Source organism: Gorilla gorilla, chromosome 2 (assembly GCF_029281585.2).
Source record: "Gorilla gorilla gorilla isolate KB3781 chromosome 2, NHGRI_mGorGor1-v2.1_pri, whole genome shotgun sequence".
Lineage (NCBI taxonomy): Eukaryota > Metazoa > Chordata > Mammalia > Primates > Hominidae > Gorilla > Gorilla gorilla.
This window is the reverse complement of record NC_086017.1, coordinates 133,554,998-133,574,070: the sequence shown is the minus strand read 5'-3', so window position 1 is coordinate 133,574,070 and position 19,073 is coordinate 133,554,998. Positions and strand designations below refer to the sequence as shown.

The following is a 19,073-nucleotide window of genomic DNA, read 5'->3' as shown; positions in this document are numbered from 1 at the left end:
ACTCAAGTATATGTTGCTATCAAGAGACACATCTTAAGTACACACTTATTATAAGATTAAAAGAAAAAGAGTGGGAAAAGATATACCATAACATGCTAACAATAACCAAAAGAAAGCTGGCATAGCTATTTTAATATTGCTAATAATAATTTTGGTATGATAATTTTGAAACAATTGTATGTATTCTATAGGATGAAACAAGTAAGAATGTACTATTATTAAAAGCCAAAATTTCATTTTGTACACAAAATGACATAAAATATTAAGATATTAAGAAAAAATTCGCCTCTGCCCGGCCGCTGCCCCGTCTGGGAGGTGGGGAGCACCTCTGCCCAGCCGCCACCCCATCTGGGAACTGAGGAGCACCTCTGCCCAGCCGCCCCATCTGGGAGGTGAGGAGTGCCTCTGCCCGGCCGCCCCATCTAGAAAGTGAGCGCCTCTGCCCAGCCGCCCCGTATGGGAAGTGAGGAGCGCCTCTGCCCAGCCGCCCCGTCTTGGAGGTGTACCCAACAGCTCTGAAGAGACAGCGACCATTGAGAACGGGCCATGATGACGATGGCGGTTTTGTCAAAAAGAAAAGGGGGAAATGTGGGGAAAAGAAAGAAAGAACAGATTGTTACTGTGTCTGTGTAGAAAGAAGTAGACATAGGAGACTCCATTTTGTTCTGTACTAAGAAAAATTCTTCTGCCTTGGGATGCTGTTAATCTACAACCTTACCCCCAACCCTGTGCTCTCTGAAACATGTGCTGTGTCAACTCAGGGTTAAATGGATTAAGGGCGGTGCAAGATGTGCTTTGTTAAACAGATGCTTGAAGGCAGCATGCTCGTTAAGAGTCATCACCACTCCCTAATCTCAAGTACCCAGGGACACAAACACTGCAGAAGGCCGCAGGGATCTCTGCCTAGGAAAACCAGAGACCTTTATTCACGTGTTTATCTGCTGACCTTCCCTCCACTATTATCCTATGACCCTGCCACATCCCCCTCTCCAAGAAACACCCAAGAATGATCAATAAATACTAAAAAAAAAAAAAAAAAAAAGAAACAATTTTTCAACATTAAATTTTAATTGAAAACATGAATATGGCTGGGTGCTGTGGCTCACACTTGTAATCCCAGCACTCTGAGAGACAGAGGTGGGTGGATCCCAGCACTTTTGAAGTCAAAAGTTTGAAACCAGCCTGGATAACACGGACTCCATCGCTACAAAAAAAAAAAAAAAAAATAGGCGTGGTGGCACGTGCCTGTAGCCCCAGCTACTCTAGAGTCTGAGTGGGGAGGATTGCTTGAGCCCAGGAGTTGGAAGCTGCAGTAAGCTATGATCACGCCGATGCACTCCAGCTGGAATGACAGAGCAAAACTTTGCCTCAAAAAAAAAAGAAAACATAAATACAAGTTCATGATTTTCTTAGCTCTAGCCACAAAAGACCCTGGAAACAGCAACACCTCAATAGCAGTGAACACACGCAACACACGACTCTTGGTTTCTCACTACCATTCCCCACTAAAAGGTAACATGGCTTCTTAGAAAAATGTCTGATTCCAGGCACGAGACAAGGAAAGTACAGGATAAGCAAGACAAATCTCATGGCAAAAAGTAAAGAAATGCTCAAAGATTAATGGGGTCATTAAAAGACATGGGAGCCAACTTCCTGCCAGCCAAATGGAGGATAATGTGTACATCTAACAGAATAATCACTGTAATTAAATATAACATACTGATTTTTTTCAAAATCAGGAAAAAGAACATTTATTCTTTAAAAAAATGCCAAATAACATATACAGAAGGAATGACAGAATTAGAAAATCAACATCCTGCAACCTCCAGTGTAATGATGGATTCAGGCAAGGATCATCAATGGAAGTGAAAGTCAATCAGTACAAAATTATTGGTGAACAGGATACTCATATGCTGACGAAGTATCATCCCACAGATAATCTACTGATTCCAGTGGAGAGAAATGGTGGTCACCTACTTAACTAGTGATCAAACTTAGCATCATTAATAGTGGTATGGCCTTACCATCTGAGGTTCCTGATGTGATGTATCACCTATGAAGTATTCTTGCAAAAAATACTTATCTGAATTTACTCAAACCTTTCAACCTAACTCAGCTTACCAGAAATAAAGAGGATAGAGAAATAAATGATATTATCAAGAATCAAATAAGTCTAGAATCTATAAAACTGGCATGGATTCTTCCACAAAAATCAAGGCATGACAGATCCAGAATGTGATACATTCTACAATACAATTGGCTTAAACTCTAAAAAATTCATGTCATGAAAAATAATTTTTTAAATGCAAGAGTACTACTCTATATCAGAAGACACAAAGGAGACATAATGTCCAAACAGTGTGTGAACTCAGACTGGGGTTGGGGAGGGGGAGTTATAAGAGATTTTTTTGAACAACTGGAAAAATTAGAATATGGACTGTGGCCAGATGTGGTGGCTCACACCTGTAATCCCAACACTTTGGGAGGCCAAGGCGGGGGGATCACTTGAGGTCAGGAGTTCGAGACTAGCCTGGCCAACATGGTGAAACCCCATCTCTACTAAAAATACAAAAAAAAAATTAGCTGGGTGTGGTGGTGGGCACCTGCAGTTTCAGCTACACGGGACGCTGAGGCAGGAGAATCGCTTGCAACCGGTAGGCGGAGGTTGCAGTGAGCTGAGATCGCACCACTGCACTCCAGCCTGGGTGAAAGAGCAAGACTCCGTCTCGGGGGGAAAAAAAAAAAAGAATATGAACGGCATATTGGATATTACTGAATTAATGTTAAGTTTTTAATTGGGATAATGGCATTGCCATAATTTAGGAGAATGTCTTTAATTGGGAGATACTTGCTAAAATAGGAGTATCATGATGTCTGCAACTTACCTTCAAATGCTTCAGCAAAAACAGACAGGGAGAGAAAGCAAAAGTGGCACAATTGTTGAATCTAAGTGGAAGGCTTATGGATATTAAAAACCTTAATCATAAGACATAATAGTCATAGAGGATGACAGACCACCCATTTTTTATGTTATTTTCACAATTCTAGGGACCTCCATGGAGGCGCCTTAAGTACTACCCACACCTCTGCTTTTATCTGGTTCATACACTGGGATTTCACATAAGATTTTATTGAAAAAAAAGGTTTCACTGCAAAAAAGTGTTGAAATCAATTCTCTGGCCAGGGTCTGCCAATACACAGCAGGCATCCACAGGGCCCACTGTAGATATTGCTGGTCAAGCAGAACACTCATTCCTGCTCAATCTAAACTTAGCATCTCATCACAATGTGCCAATCAGCCACTACCAGTTAGTAGTAATTGGTACTTGGAGTGAGACTTACTTGTTATCTCAGAAATAGACCATCATAGAGCTGCATACTTGAATCATATTGTCTTGGTGCCTCATAGAATTGTTTTCATTCAATCAGGCATCGGTTTTGTTCAACCAGTTTTACATTAAAAAAAACAGTGATATAAAAGTTGATATTTAATTTATTGTGAGGATGACGTTGAGGATATTCTCTAGTACTTGATCCACAAGAGAAATCTCTCAGGAGTCAGTCTCAGTATTGTGAGGAGCTGTGAGCCTCCTTATCAAATGGTTTGCTTTTTGATTTACGGACATTATGAGTCTTGTACCTGAATGTTTACTTCTTGCTTTGTCTACTAGGAAGCTCAGGGACAAATTGGTAACCTCATGTTATATATTTTTGAGAACTAGCAGTTCGTCTGTATTATCTTATTTTCCCTGCCATTCTTTTCTCTTTAACCATTTTTCTTTGTATATTTATTTTATCTGAAGGTATAGTTTATATCTTTGTAGGGCACTTTGAATCTTTTTAAATTATTATGTACTTAACAACATGAATAAACAGTGTTGGCAGTTCAAATAGAGAGTAAGAAAAATTTGCAAAGAAAGAAAATGCAGGTCTTACTGGCAGACTTGTTATGGTGGATCAAAGATCTCCGGCTTTACTCAGAAAGTGGTAGAACCAAAAACAGAAATGAGGAAGGAAAGGGAAAGAGAATTACTTACATATGATGCATTAGATTTTAGAGAAGTTGATTTTGCAGTTAGATATTCAAGTGGAGATTTTTTTTTTTTTTTTGAGACGGAGTCTCACTCTCTGTCGACCAGGCTGGAGTGCAGTGGCGTGATCTTGGCTCACTGCAATCTCTGCCGCCCATGTTCAAGCAATTATCCTGCCTCAGCCTCCCAAGTAGGTGGGATTATAGGCACCTGCCAACATGCCCGGCTAATTTTTGTGGTTTTAGTAGAGACGGGGTTTCACCATCTTCACCAGGATGGTCTTGAACCCCTGACCTCGTGATCCACCCGCCTCGGCCTCCCAAAGTGCTGGGATTACAGGCGTGAGCCACTGTGCCCGGCCTCAAGTGGAGATTTTTTTAGGCCACTGGGAGTATGTTCTAGAGCTTGAGTCAAAGACCCAGGTTGGTAATGTTGATTTGGGAGCTATCGACATTGAACTAATAGTTGAATCCAAGAAGGGTAAATATATTCCCTGGTGAGGTACAGAGACAAAAGACCGTTTAAGCATAAATGGCGTGAATAAAGCTAGAATTAGGGGTTTGGAAGAGAAACAGCGTGCCTGCAAAAATGAAAAGAAAATTAGGCAAGGAAAAAAAAATCATAATAATTTTGCTAGAGAAGTCAAGGAAAATATAATTTTAAAGAGCAATGTCAAAAATGTTTAAAAATGGAAGAAGATGCCAAAATAATTGGTTGTTTTTATTTGAGAGCAGGATCTCACTATGTTACCCAGACTGGCCTCAAACTCCTGGGCTCATGCAATCCTTCCACCTCAGCCTCCCAATAGCTGGGACTACAGGCACGAATCATCACACTCACCTGCCCAAAATAATTATGATAAACGAGAAAAGGGCTGCTGGCTTTATCAAGGAAGCGCTGTTGATCTGTGAATAATGGGGCAGAGTAACATGGTCCTGATCTGAGGAGCCTCTGCATGGCTCTCTGTGGAATTTGCTAGCTATCAAATCCAATTTTAAAGCCATATCTTTGAATTTGTATTAGCTTGCTTCACAAAGTAAATATATGTCTTTAGTGTTCTATCATATTACAATCAAATATTGTAATCACTGACACAAGAATCTTAATGCCTCAGTAATTATGGTCACATGAGTAGAATCTAGAACTACTAATTACCATACAAATTCTAATTCTGGGTTTAAAAAAATGTGATAGGAAGTGAATGAAAATGGATTTTATATAGGACCATGACAGAACTTATTTCCACCATCCAGAAACTGCATTCTAGCAGAAGGCTTACCTTCTCTATTCTGAAGTGTGAGCAGGTCTGATTAAACTTGCTTGCCACCGTGTTGTACTCAGGATCACTAGGCAGCAGCTCCACCACACAGAAATTCTGCTGCTTCATATCACTCCAGTGTGCAGGGATGTCAACTGCAAAGGAGACATTTGAGGATGCCCTCATACATCCCTGGTACACTCTGGAACATTTAGTATCTCTGTTCTTGTTTTACTATCTCCCAATTCTAAGCATTCAAAAAGCTCCTTATCTTTCTAGGAGAACGCTTTTCAAAGCATGAACAACAGACAACCTACATCAGAACCAACTGGAATGCTTGTTAAACAAAAAAAAGGAAAGCCACAGATCAACTGAATCAGCACCTGTGAGGGGCAGAGCCTGTATGTCTGCCTCCTAAGTTTGGATCATACTACGATTTGAGAACTGTTGGTGCAGTATAACTCATTTGTGTTTTCTGTTCAATCTCTAGTAGTCACAATTTCACAATAAATTATTTCCCTACAGTGTTCTAAGTAGTTGCTGTTTTGTTTATGCATGGATTTTTGCCAGAACTCCTCACCATCACCACCACAGGCACTCTACATCTATTTTTTCATTATTCTTCATAGCATCTTTAAGAGGCAGTTAGGTGGCAGATTTTGCTATGTGACAAGCTGTGGTGACAGCTCTGTCTTCTCCTCTGCTAAGCAGAATACTATATGTGATTTATCATTTCCCCAGGGTTGCTCAGAGTCTCGGGAATCTGTTCACACTGATCTCACAAGAGATAAATATAGTGTAATGGAAGCCAATTTACTCGTTTTCAAAGGGGACTTAATCTGGTTCGAAGGTAGGAAGGGCTGCCTACACAAGACAGGGCTTCCCTTCTTGGAGAGTAGGTCTGGTCAGAGAATCTGAAGCCTGCTTCCTGCCATGTGTGTCAAGGAACCTTTTGCTCTCGGCAGAGGTGACTACTGGGAGAAGTTCCTACAGGCTCCCGATCCTCCCTGGATCATCAGTCAGACACAGAGAGGGCACACCCTCTAACCAGGCTTTCCTTTCTGTTTTCCCCTTGGCCTTTTTGTTCTAGAAAACCTTGGGCCATCACTTTTCCTTTAAGCCTATGGTTTTCCTTCCCCTAACTGATGCAGCTATTACCTTCTCAGCACAACTGGCTCTGGGAAGCTTATAAACTGTAGAGATGAGAACAAAGGTGAGATTTGACTATTGTTACCAAGAAGATAGTCATCTTCAGGCTTTTGGGTACATCCGTTCTGGGTTTTCCTGGCCATAACGTAAGCTCTTTAAGCACAGAGGCCACATTTTCTAGTTTATTTCATTAGTGTCACATGAATTTTTTCCTATTTGAAATTCTGATGTATGTACAAAATAGTGTTATGCCCAAAGTAGATGTGTAATAGTGGATGACAAGTATGAATGTTTAACTCACCTTTGGATTTCGTGAGGCGCTGAACAGATAAACTGTGGCCCTTTGCGTCTGTGGCAGTGTATGTGTTCAAGTTCACTGTGTAGTGCCGATGATTAATTTTGACATCAATTGTTTTTTTCTTTTCTCTCCTTGCATCCTCTAATTTCAGATTGGTCATTTTGTTAAAACAATGAGAAGTGTTATTGTCATTATACTGCCATTCTATAAACTCACTGATACAATCTGCCCGGGATTCCTGTTCTTTGGCCAATCGAACTCTCTTGATCATTGCCTCAATTTCATCTCTAGCCTGCATCACATCTCTGCTAATTCCCAAAACCTTAATCAAAGGTCTCTTATGGTCCAGGGAAATGTTAATATTTAACTTCTTCTGCAGCTCATTCAACTCCTGATACTCCTTTTCATCAAAGTCTTTGATGCACTCATCTTCACTGGTGTAAGGACACTGTTCTTTTTCAATCAGGTCTTGTAGCCAGGAGATAGCGCATTCCACACACGTGACATTTTCACCACACACCCGAAAAGTTGCTGATTCTGTTTTCTTTTCCAAAACCAAATGATTCTTTTTTTGGGGAGATTGCTTTGAAAAGCCCAAAAATGCTAAAAAGAAAAGGAAGATTAGGTATTTCCCATGTGACATCAACGTTATGAACATGCATTTCATAAAAACAAACAACTCACATGCAAGTTTAGACATCACAGACTGTTGGGAAGAAACCTGAGTCCCTTCTCTTTTCTTCATGTTGGCATAAAACACATCCAGTACTTCAGGCAGAAAGATAACAACTTTAACTTTTTTCACAGACTGGGCTGATCCTTTCTGGACAAAGTCTTCAATGGCATCAATTATGGCTTCAGCAACCTTATCTGGGTATTGTTTGGCATTTCCTGGAAAAGCAAATAATAAAATTGCTGAAGGACAAAAAAGCCCCAAGTGGAAGGCTGAGGAATAAATTAGGGTTTCCAATGCTCAGAGAATAAATGCCCACTCCTCAGTTCTTTCATCATTGTGGAATTTTCTAACAAAGCATCAGCAAACACTTTTGAAGTCCTAGATGCAATGAAAGGTTTTTGTTCCAGGATGTCAGGAAGCCCACAGCCTAGCAGTGAACAAAGGACCCAGAAATCTGACTTTTGGTGTCTGACAATCATATCTACTCTATTCAACTGATCCCAGCTCATTGTGTTCCTCCTCTCCTATTACAGAGCACAAGTAGCTTTTCTTCTTAGCTCACTAGTGTCCTTGAAATTTCATAAAAAGCAGATGCTAATATATGTTGACATAAAGTACTTTTTAAAGATGAAAATCTTTTTTTGGATCAGTCATCACTTGATTTTATGTATGTATCCTTATTCTCCCAGATATCTCTGGGAACCTAATTTGAACTAAGCAAAATTTAGTAAGACACCCAGTGCTACAGGCTATTTGTTATAATCTATAATTTTTCAGGCACAAGTTATCTATAAGCCTCCAAGAAGCCTTTCCCTCCACACTCAGTGAGATTTTAGCTGACCAGCAGGATTCAAGGTAGCCACCTGAAGCAGAGCGTTTCCTGTTTTCAGCATACTCCATATCCTCCTTCTCAAGCCATGAAAGCGACAGCCTAGGTAAGATCATGAAAAGTCCCTTTCCAGCTGTGGGAACAGTCCCATGTGAATAACAGCTGGCAAAGTCACATGATGGGCAATGTAAAAGTTCCTTGGCCAAGCTGATGTGACAGACTAAGAGCCCACCTGGCTAATTGTTGTCGATGGTACCCACCACTATTGCAGAAGAAGAGTAGGCTTCTTTGACTTGGCTATGCTGACAATTGTGGGAATGTAGACAACCCCACATAAAATTAACCAAGGGGGGTTGTTCAAATCTTTTTAAATCAGATGATCAGAGAAAGAGGGAAATTCTCTTTTGCAAAGCTGTAATTTTCCCATGGTATTTTGAAGAGTTTATATGGACACATTCAGTTACATTCATTCACTTTCAAGAAACATCTGCTATGTCCTATCACTGGCTAGGTACTCACTAGGCACTTTCTAGAACACAGATGATGTGATATGTGGGGATGAACAGGTGATCAATAGGTGAAATATGGAAAATTGAGGGAAAGGCTATGCCAGATAGAACTATGTAATGGGTATATGTTCAGCCTGGCATGTATGCAGAACAGACCTAGTTTTGAGGAAGATAAGTCTGGAGGGGTATGGAGGAAGCATGGAGTGGGGAGCCCAGGTCTAGTTAGGAGGCTGTAATAAAAGCTTAGTCAAAAGACAAGAGCTGAACAAAAAGAGGAGGCCAGAATGAAGAGTAGGGATTGAGGAGCTATTTTGGAAGTAAAGTCAGGAGTACCTAGGGACCAGCTGGGTTTGTCCTTGACCTTTCCCTCTCTGTCTTTTGCCATACACATACCTTCACTATATCATGGTTCACGTTGCATTGCAGTTGTTTGTTTGCATGCCTGTCTCTCACACTGGGCTCAGTGCTTCTTGTGAACTGGATCCTTTTCTTAGTTATCTTTCTATCTCCAGAGCCTAAACATGGTGCCTTGCAGATGCAGGCACTCAGTAAATATTCAATCAAATAATTCCTAAGCTAATGAAGATCGGAGTGATGAAGAGGGTAGAGTCAAGGACTCTAGATGGAAAGTGATGTTTTTCACGTGATTGGGGATATAAGAGGAAGGGCAGGTTTGGGGAGATGACAAGGAATGAGAGTTTGGAGTCTGCGTTGAGCTTGAGGTGATCACAGATATTGCTGACCACCTAATCTCTCCTCTTATGCAGGTGTCTTTAAGGAACAGAGAGGAGGCTCCTTTAACTGCCAGAGGCTGTCTTGATCACAGTCTTAATTCAACTCATATACACCACTAAAAGAGAAAGCTTCTACATCTATCAGTCTCAGAACCAGCTCAGGTGGTGATAAAGATAGGTAAAGAGGACATGCAAGGATAACCCACTAACCCTGATTTATTTGTGCTGACCAGCAATGCAACCAGGTCAGTGGAAGAAACAACAGGATTTGTTGTTGAGCCCAGAATTGAGTCCAGAAATGCTCAAATGTGTACATACTTATACAAAACGAAACCTACCTTCTTTCTTTGTTTCTTCTTTTGACTCTACCAGGGACTCCTTTGGGAAGGTCTGTGGCACCCCTAAGCTGCCTGCTTTCTTGGCCCAAATCAACTGAAGGTGGAAACCCAAGACTAGAGCTCAGAGAAAAAAACAGATGGAGACAGAGACTGAGGAGTCATTGGTGGGTGTCCATAAAAGATAAGTAAGTAGAGAGATGATAGAGATAGATAGATAGATAGATAGATAGATAGATAGATAGATAGATAGATAGATAGATGATAGACAGATGACTGGTAGAGAGAGAGAGGAGAAATGTTGGCTAACCTGCTAGGAATAGATGATACTCTAAGGGGAATGAAAACAAAGGGATCAAAAATTATACTTTTAGAAATAGAAAAGTTGTAAAATAGATATAGAATTCCATTTCAGAACATTATAAGAAATGGTACAGAATTACAGATATGGGTCAGAGGTTTAGAAGAAGGCCCAGAAATTGACAAGGATGGTTAAGTTTATTGAGGATAACCTTTTGGAAAGCCTAGAATGCCAGCATAAGAGATTCAAACTTAGATTCCCGAGCAACAGAATGACAGATCCGATGCTGACTATTCTCGCACTGGAACAAGGCAGCTCCGTTCACTTCAAGCCTAAGAATGCATGCCTCCCCTGACCAGCTCTCTGAAGGAGACCAAGCAGGGATTCCTAAAGAGCTCAAAGAACACTTGTGCAACAAAACTGCACATTCTGCCCATGTACCCCAGAACTTAAAGTATAATTAAAAAAAAAACACCACCTAACTAATGATAAATCCAGAGTGCCATCCTTATATATGAAAAATCATGCTATCATTACCTAGTTTTAGGAAAAGAAGAAAATCAAAGAAGCAAGTAGGCCAAAAAGAGGAAAGTGGAGAGTTGAGTTTCTGACCCACTAGGTTCTGGTGACTGAGAAGCTTCTACACAGAAATGCCCTGAGGCCAAGTGACACAGCTGACTGTTGAGCTGAAGCCTGGTAATATTCCTCTGGGAATCAGCTAGAGTGAGGTGGAAGTTGTTGTACTAATATTCTCCATGGAGAGGGGAAAGAGGAGGAAGCTAAGGACTGCATAATGGAGAATATGTAGGGAATGGAAAAAGGGAAAGTAACTGAGGAAAGAGAATGAGGGATGGCCTTTCCATTCTCTCCCTTCTCTTCTCCTCCTTATTTTCCCTTCCCTTCTTTCTGCCTCTCTAACATTCTAACACTGTCTTCAGTCTCCTGCATTTTGTCCCTCTTTTACTCAAACAATCCACAGGCTTTGTCATTCCCTTGGGAGTTGCCTTATGGGGAGGAAGCTGTCCACTCCTAGCTTAATGGTTGCTGCCCTGGGTCAGACTCAGCAGACCGCATTCACACTCAGCTCCAAATGAAAGGGAAAGTAGATGGCTTGGGATTTAGCCTTGACAGCCAGAGGCTACAAACCTGTCCCAATGGCTGGGAGGCAAATGGATGAGTAATTTTTTTTTTCACACTCCTGCAAAACAGAGGAAACTGAACTCTTGACATCATTTCCACCAATTACATGAATGATATTCTTGCACCTCAAAAATCCACCTCCGGTGATTATATAATCATTTTTGCGCTGCTGAGCTGGGAAACACAGACAAAAAGATGCAAAATTAGTAGATGTTGAACCCATCATTTGTTTAGAAAGCAAAATGTATAACTTGGCAAGTAAGCATTTTGTGAATAAAAAACTCCTGAAATACTATCTTTGATGGAATGTTATGACTTTACTTTTAACTGTGAGATTACTTTTCACTTCTAAGTGTCTGTGATTGGAATTCTTTAGTAAAATGTATCATTTTAAAATTAGAGTGTTGTCTCCCCAACCCTAAGACTTTTCTCAGCCTCTCCACAGCCTCCCATACAATTACAACTTAGGACCAAAAAATAGAATATGCCTTACCTTGCTGAGAACATTCCCTTTCTACATTTTGTCCAGCACATTCTAAAATTGCTTTGGAGACCCCTACATGAGAAAATCAAGATGATAACAAACATGAGTAAAAAACCACTATGGTATATTTGGATCAGAAGGATTATCTGAATGCATTCTCCATCATCTGAGGAATCCTGTAATTGGGTATTGCTGATGACAAAGAAGAAAACTTCATAAAATAAACATTATTAATTATGGAAAACCCTGTCAACATAATTTAAAAGTTATTAATTAACAAGCCAAAGTTATAAAAACCAGTTTGGCTACAGAAACCCTCCTTCATAGCATCTACCATTAACTATTGCACTCATCAAAATTGTACAAGTACCTGCTTTGAGATTAAATGAGTTTGATGTTGAATTTACAATCACATCTGCCTCTTCTTTCGTGATATCTCCAGAAGCCACCTGGAAGATGATGGAGCCAATCTTCATTTCATACACACCTGAATCAGGGCTAGAAACAGTCCCATAAAAACCTGAAAAGAAAAGAAGTAAAGTCAATAACCAAGTCAGCTACAGCAAGAATGACTTGGGTATCCTGCTCACATGGGACCCTCTTGTATGTCTTCCCTCTCTCTCTCTTTCTGTGACCTCTGGTCTTTAACCTGGCCCTGCTCCTCAGCCTCAGTGATGATCTGTTTAAGAAAAAAGAATTAGAAAATAGAATCCATATCAAACATGAACTCTGGTGCTGACCAAGGTAAAGTTAGCGTACTATAGCCTATCTCTCCCATTGATTACAACTAAAAACAGGACAAATACAAAAAGCCACCACCCAAGAGCTCTGAAAAGTTACAATAACAGCAGACAGATTGAAGAAAGGTGCCAAAACTTGCAGAAGCAATCTGCTAAGGGGGGCGGTTTTCCATTTTGTTCTGTTTTAAAATTTTTCCTCTTTTCTCTCCCAGCTTTGACCCAAGGGTGGCCCTAGTCTCACAACATAATATTTAAAATGTCCAGTCTATATTCTAAAATTGCTTGTTATATAAAGAACCAGGAAAATTTGATCAACCCTTAAGGATAAAGAAAATCAATAGCTGTCAATCCAGCCAGACACGATGGCTCATGTCTGCAATCCCAGCACTTTGGGAGGCCGAGGTGGGTGGATCACTTGAGTCCAGGAGTTCGAGATCAGCCTGAACAACATGATGAAACCCCATCTCTACAAATAATACAAATATTAGCTGGGATGGTGGTGCACAACTGTAGTCCCAGCTACTTGGGAGGCTGAGGTAGGAGGATCACCTGAGCCCCCAGAGATTGAGGCTGCAGTGAGTTGAGATTGTGCCACTGCACTCCAGCCTGAGTGACAGAGTGAGACTCTGTCTCAAAAAAAAAAGATGTCAATCCCGGCCAGGCATGGTGGCTCATGCCTGTAATTCCAGCACTTTGGGAGGCCGAGGCAGGTGGATCACTTGAGGTCAGGAGTTCAAGACCAGCCTGGCCAATATGGTAAAACCTTGCCTCTGCTAAAAGAAAAATACAAAACTTAGCTGGGCGTGGTGGCACAGGCCTGTAATCCCAGCTATTTGGGAGGCTGAGGCAAGGAAATCACTTGAACCCGGGAGGCGGAGGTTGCAGTGAGCCAAGATTGCACCACTGCACTCCAGACTGGGCGACAGAGCAAGACTCCATAAAAAAAAGAAAAAAAAAGATGTGAATCCCAAAAAGATGTGAATTATAGAAGACTTTAAAGCATCTACTATAACTATGATCCATGAGGTCAAAGTAAACACATTTGAATGGATGGAAATGATGTGGAATGAATGGAAAAATAGGATGTCTCTGCAGAGAAATAGAAACTATTTTAAAAAGACCTCAAACAAACAAACAAAAAAAGATAAAAATGAAACAAAAAGCTGGTTCTTTGAAAAGATAAAGAAAATTCATAGACCATTAGCGAGATTAACCAAGAAAAGAAGTGAGAAGATCCAAATAAGCTCAATTAGAAATGAAACTGGAGACATTACAATCAATGCCTCAGAAATACAAAAGATCATTCAAGGCTGCTATGAACACCTTTACGTGCACAAACTAGAAACTCTAGAGGAAATGGATAAATTCCTGGAAACATACAACCCTCCTAGGTTAAATCAGAAAGAAACAGAAACCCTGAACAGACCAATAACAAGCAGCGAGACTGAACTAGTAATTAAAAAAATTGCCAACAACAAAAAAGTCCCAGACCAGGTGGACTCACAGCTGAATTCTACCAGACATTCAAAGAATTGGTACCAATCCTACTGAAACTATTCCAAAAGATAGAGAAAGAAGAAATCCTCCCTAAATCAGTCTAAAAGCTAGTATTAAACTAATAATAAATCCAAGAAAGGATACAACAACAAAAAAACTACAGACCAATATCCCTGATGAACACAGATGCAAAAATCTTTGACAAAATACGAGCTAATGAAATCCAACAGCACTTCAAAAAGATAATACATTATGAACAAGCATACTTCATCCCAGGGATGCAGGGATGGTTTAACATATAAAAGTCAATAAATATGATACATCACATAAACTGAATTAAAAACAAAAATCATATAATCATCTCAATAGATGCAGAAAAAGCATCTGATAAAATCCAGCACCACTTTATTATAAAAACCCTCAACAAAATAGGCATAGAGGGGACATATCTTGAAGTAGTAAAAGCCATATGTGACAAACCCACAGCCAACATCATATTGAATGGGGGAAAGTTGACAGCATACCCCTGGGAACTGGAACAAGACAAGGATGCCCACTTTTACCACTTCTATTCAACATAGTACTGGAAGTCCTTGCCACAGCAATCAGACAAGACAAAGAAATAAAGGCCATCCAAACTGGAAAAGAGGAAGTCAAACTGTTGCTGTTTGCAGATAATACGATTGTATACTAGAAAATCCTAACGACTCATCCAAAAAGCTCCTAGATCTGAAACAATTTCAGTAAAGTCTCAGGTTAAAAAATCAATGTACACAAATTAGTAGCCCTGCTATACACCAACAACCACCAAGCTGAGAATCAAATCAAAGCTCAATCCCTTATACAATAGCTGCAAAAATAAATAAATAAATAAATAAAATACCTAGGAATATACTTAACCAAGGAGGTGAAAGATCTCTACAAGGAAAACTACAAAACACTGGTCAAAGAAATGACACAAACAAATGGAAACACATTCCATGCTCATGGATGGGAATTATCAATATTGTGAAAATGACCATTCTGCCCAAAGCAATCTACAGATTCAATGCAATTCTCATCCAAATACCAGCATCATTCTTCACAGAACTAGAAAAAAAATCCTAAAATTCATATGGAACCAAAAAAGAGCCCATATAGCCAAGCAAGACTAAGCAAAAAGAACAAATCTGGAGGCATCACATTACCCAACTTCAAATTATACTACAAGGCTATAGTTACCAAAACAGCAAGGTACTGGTATAAAAATAGGCACATAGACCAATGAAACAGAATAGAGGGTCAAGAAATAAAGTCAAATACTTAAAACCAATTGATCTTCAGCAAAGCATACAAAAACATAAATTGGGGAAAGGATACCTATTCAATAAACGGTGCTGGGAAAACTGGCAAGCCACATGTAGAAGATTAAACTGGATCCCCATCTCTCACCTCATATAAAAATCAACTCAAAATGGAGCAAAGACTTACATTTAGGACCTGAAACCATAAAAATTCTAAATGATAACATTGGAAAAACTCTTCTGGACATTGACTTAGGCAAAGAATTCATGACTAAGACCCCAAAAGCAAATGCAACAAAAACAAAAATTAAAAATGGGACCTAATTAAACTAAAAAGCTTCTGCACAGCAAAGTAATCAGGAGAGTAAACAGACAATCCACAGAATGGGAGAAAATATTCGAAGACTATGCATCCGACAAAGGACCAGTATCCAGAATCTACAAGGAACTCAAGCAAATCGCAAGAAAAAACACACAAACAAACAAACAAAACAAATAATCCCATCAAAAAGTCAGCAAAGGATATGAGCAGACATTTCTCAAAAGAAGGTATACAAACAGCCAACAAACGTAAGAAAAAATGCTCAACATCATTAATCATCAGGAAAATTCAAATTAAAACCACAATGAGATGCCTCCTTACTCCTGCAAGAATGGCCATAACTTAAGTCAAGAAACAATAGATGTTGGCATGGATGTGGTAAAAAGGGATCACTTTTACATTGCTAGTTGGAATGCAAATTATTACAACCACTACAGAAAACAGTGTGGAGATTCCTGAAAGAACTAAAAGTAAAACTACCATTCAATCCAGCAATCCCACTACTGGGTATCTACCCAAAGCAAAATAAGTCATTATATGAAAAAACATACACACACATGTTTATAGCAGTGCAATTTAAGATATGGAACCAACCTAAGTGTCCATCAACCAACGAGTGGATAAAGAAAATGTGCTGTATATACACTGTGGAATACTCTTCAGCCATAAAAAGGAATGAAATAATGTCTTTTGAAGCAACTTGGATGGTGCTGGAGGCTATTATTCTAAGTGAAGTAGCTTAGGAATGCAAAACCAAACATCCTATGTTCTCACTTATAAGTGAAAGCTAAGCTATGAGGATGCAAAATCATAAGAGTGATATAATGGAATTTGGGGACTCCAGGGGGAAGGTTGAGAGGGGGATGAGGGATGAAAGACTACATAACGGGTATAGTATATGCTGCTCAGGTGACGGATGCACTAAAATCTCAGAAATCACTACTAAAGAATTTATCCATGTAACCAAAAACCACCTGTACCCCCAAAACTATTGAAATAATCATAATAATAATATATTGCAAATGAAAATAAAGTTCAAACTTTAAAGAATTTAAAAATTTAAAAAAGAACCAAATAGACATTTTAGAACATACACATACGTATCTAAAATAAAACATTCACTGGATGGGCTCAATAGCATAGAGGACAGAGAAAAGACTCAGTGAACTTGAAGGCAGGTCAAGATAAATTATCCAATCTGAAGAACAAGAGAGAAAAAAGATGAGTGGGGTTGAGGGGGGGTAGGCATGGGGAGAACAGCTCTGCAGAGACCTTGGAACACTGTCAAAAGGCTTAGCACCACAGTACTGGAAAACAGAAGGAGATATGAAATAGATCAGTGCGCAAAAAAGCATTTAAAGAGATAACTTAAAATTTTCCAAATTTGGTGAAAGACATACATTTTTATATTCAAGAAGCCTCGGTGAAACTCAAACAGGATAAACTCAAATATGGCATCAACAAATTTGACAAAGGTGAAAGATTTGGTGAGTATTGTCTCTCAAATTTGTCTATTTTGGAAAATACATGTCACTTTCTCCTCAGGAAATGGTAGTCTTGTCATTACTTAAAACCCATTATACAGATTACATAACTTGGCCTGCCTTCCCTTTTGCTTCAGATTATATAAACATGACCAGTGTCTTACATGCTCAGGTATATGAAACATAACTTAGTATCATTTGTCACTCATTGATTTTTTTTCATAAAAATTATCACTACTGTCTTTTACCTGTCAATGAACAGTTACTTAGCAACTAGATATCACTTCTCAATTTAGAAGCTTTACTGAACCTTGTGTATCTTTAGCCTTCGGAATTTTGTCACTGACGAGATTTCCATTAGCCCTTCTGGCAAATTCATCTGAAAATGCCTGAAATATAAACATAGCGTTGATCATTACACTCCTCAGTAGATGAATAAATTGGAATCATCAGGGTGTTTGGTCCTGCATGCACACATACATATTTGGGAGATAACCATTCTCAAACAGTATTATTTAATTTCATTGCAGATCTTGAAAGTTATAAAAACAACACATGATTCTGTTTCTATAAATGTGTCTAATGAAAATATCAACGATGTGGACAAAGATATAAATACAAGGATATTCACTACAGTGCTATTCATAACAGAGAAAAAAGAGTCAAAAATTCAATAGGGAAAAAGTTAAATAAATGTTGCTGTATCCATGTGTTGGAGTATTTATTAGCCATTAAAAATCGCATTTTCAAAGAATTTTTTAAATGAGGTCTTGCTGTGTTGCCCAGGCTGGAGTGTCTCCCAGGCTGGAGTGCTAGAGGCGTGTTCACAGTTCACTGCAGCCTCGACCTCCTGGGATTAAGCAATTCTCCCACCTCAGCCTCCCATGTAGCTGGGACTATAAGTATATGGCACCACACCCAGCTACGTTTTTTGTTTTTTGTGTTTCTTTTTTGTTTGTTTTTTGTAGAAACAGGATCTCCCTATGTTGCTCAAGCTGGTCTTGAACTTCTGGCCTCAAGTGATCCTCCTGCCTTGGCCTCCCAAAGTGCAGGGATTAAAGGTGTGAGCCACTGTGCCCAGCCTCAAAGAAGATTTAGTGAAATAGAAAATAAAAGCGAAGGATATTAAATAAAATAATTTATAATCACAATCCTTTATTTATTTATTTATTTATTTATTTATTTATTTATTTGAGATGGAGTCTCATTCTGTCACCCAGGCTGGAGTGTAGTGGCACAATCTTGGTTCATTGCAACCTCCACCTCCCAGGTTCAAGTGATTCTCCTGCTTCAGCCTACTTGGGAGGTAATTTTTGTATTTTTAGTAGAGACGGGGTTTCACCATGTTAGCCAGGCTGTTCTCCTGACCTCAGGTGATCTGCCTGCCGTGGCCGCCCAAGGTGCTGGGATTACAGGCATGAGCCACCGCTCTGAGCCAATCCCACTTTTAAAAGTACATATGTAAAAAAAGCAGGCTGGAATAAAATCCAACTAAAGAATTTATGCATTTTGCATTGTTCAAAGTTTCTACAATGAACATGAATTACCATAATAGTCAGTCAAAGCAAATAACTTGCCAATTGTAAAAACTACAATGTTAAGAGAATGACCATCACAAGGTCCCAAACACTTCCGTTTTTAATTTCCTATTTGTACCAAAAGAGGAGGGGCTGAGGAGTCATGATTTTTGGAGCAAGTAGCTGGTGTATGTATTGTAGTGTTAATAAACCTGTGAATTTCATTTTTTTTTTTTTTTGCCTGTTGGTGACCCTCCATAATCATCATTTCTTCCTCCTTGTAAACAAGCAACAGATAATTTTGTTGGAAAAGAAAACAAGTAACATCTTGGCTAAAGACAGATGCAATAATGGGAGAAGGACCCAGAGAGAGGGTAGAGCAAAGATCTCAGACTCACAGGCTTCCAGGAGCCAGGTAGGTAAGGCACATGTGTAAAGGTGGTCTGATTTGACTATGGAGAACTAGAGAACACGGGCCACTCAGCC

The 19,073-nt window shown here is 39.5% G+C and overlaps 2 protein-coding genes across 3 annotated transcripts in view; one reads left to right on the top strand and one right to left on the bottom strand.

Annotated features, from left to right (window-relative positions):
* Nucleotides 1–5,816, top strand: part of HSPBAP1 (HSPB1 associated protein 1) — a 71,828-nt gene extending 66,012 nt beyond the window's left edge. The window contains exon 9 of the transcript XR_010132911.1: nt 5,569–5,816. The gene's annotated coding sequence lies outside the window, so the exon portion shown is untranslated. The remainder of the gene's footprint in view (nt 1–5,568) is intronic.
* PARP14 (poly(ADP-ribose) polymerase family member 14) overlaps nt 1–19,073 on the bottom strand; it is a 50,087-nt gene that overhangs the window by 5,122 nt on the left and 25,892 nt on the right. For both annotated transcript variants that reach the window (XM_004036179.5, XM_063704101.1), the window contains exons 9-15: nt 17,381–17,459; nt 12,115–12,264; nt 11,754–11,816; nt 11,267–11,434; nt 7,421–7,627; nt 6,740–7,339; nt 5,311–5,444 (exon numbers count right to left, since the gene is read on the bottom strand). In XM_004036179.5, the coding sequence (XP_004036227.2) occupies nt 5,311–5,444; nt 6,740–7,339; nt 7,421–7,627; nt 11,267–11,434; nt 11,754–11,816; nt 12,115–12,264; nt 17,381–17,459 (1,401 nt within the window). The remainder of the gene's footprint in view (nt 1–5,310; nt 5,445–6,739; nt 7,340–7,420; nt 7,628–11,266; nt 11,435–11,753; nt 11,817–12,114; nt 12,265–17,380; nt 17,460–19,073) is intronic.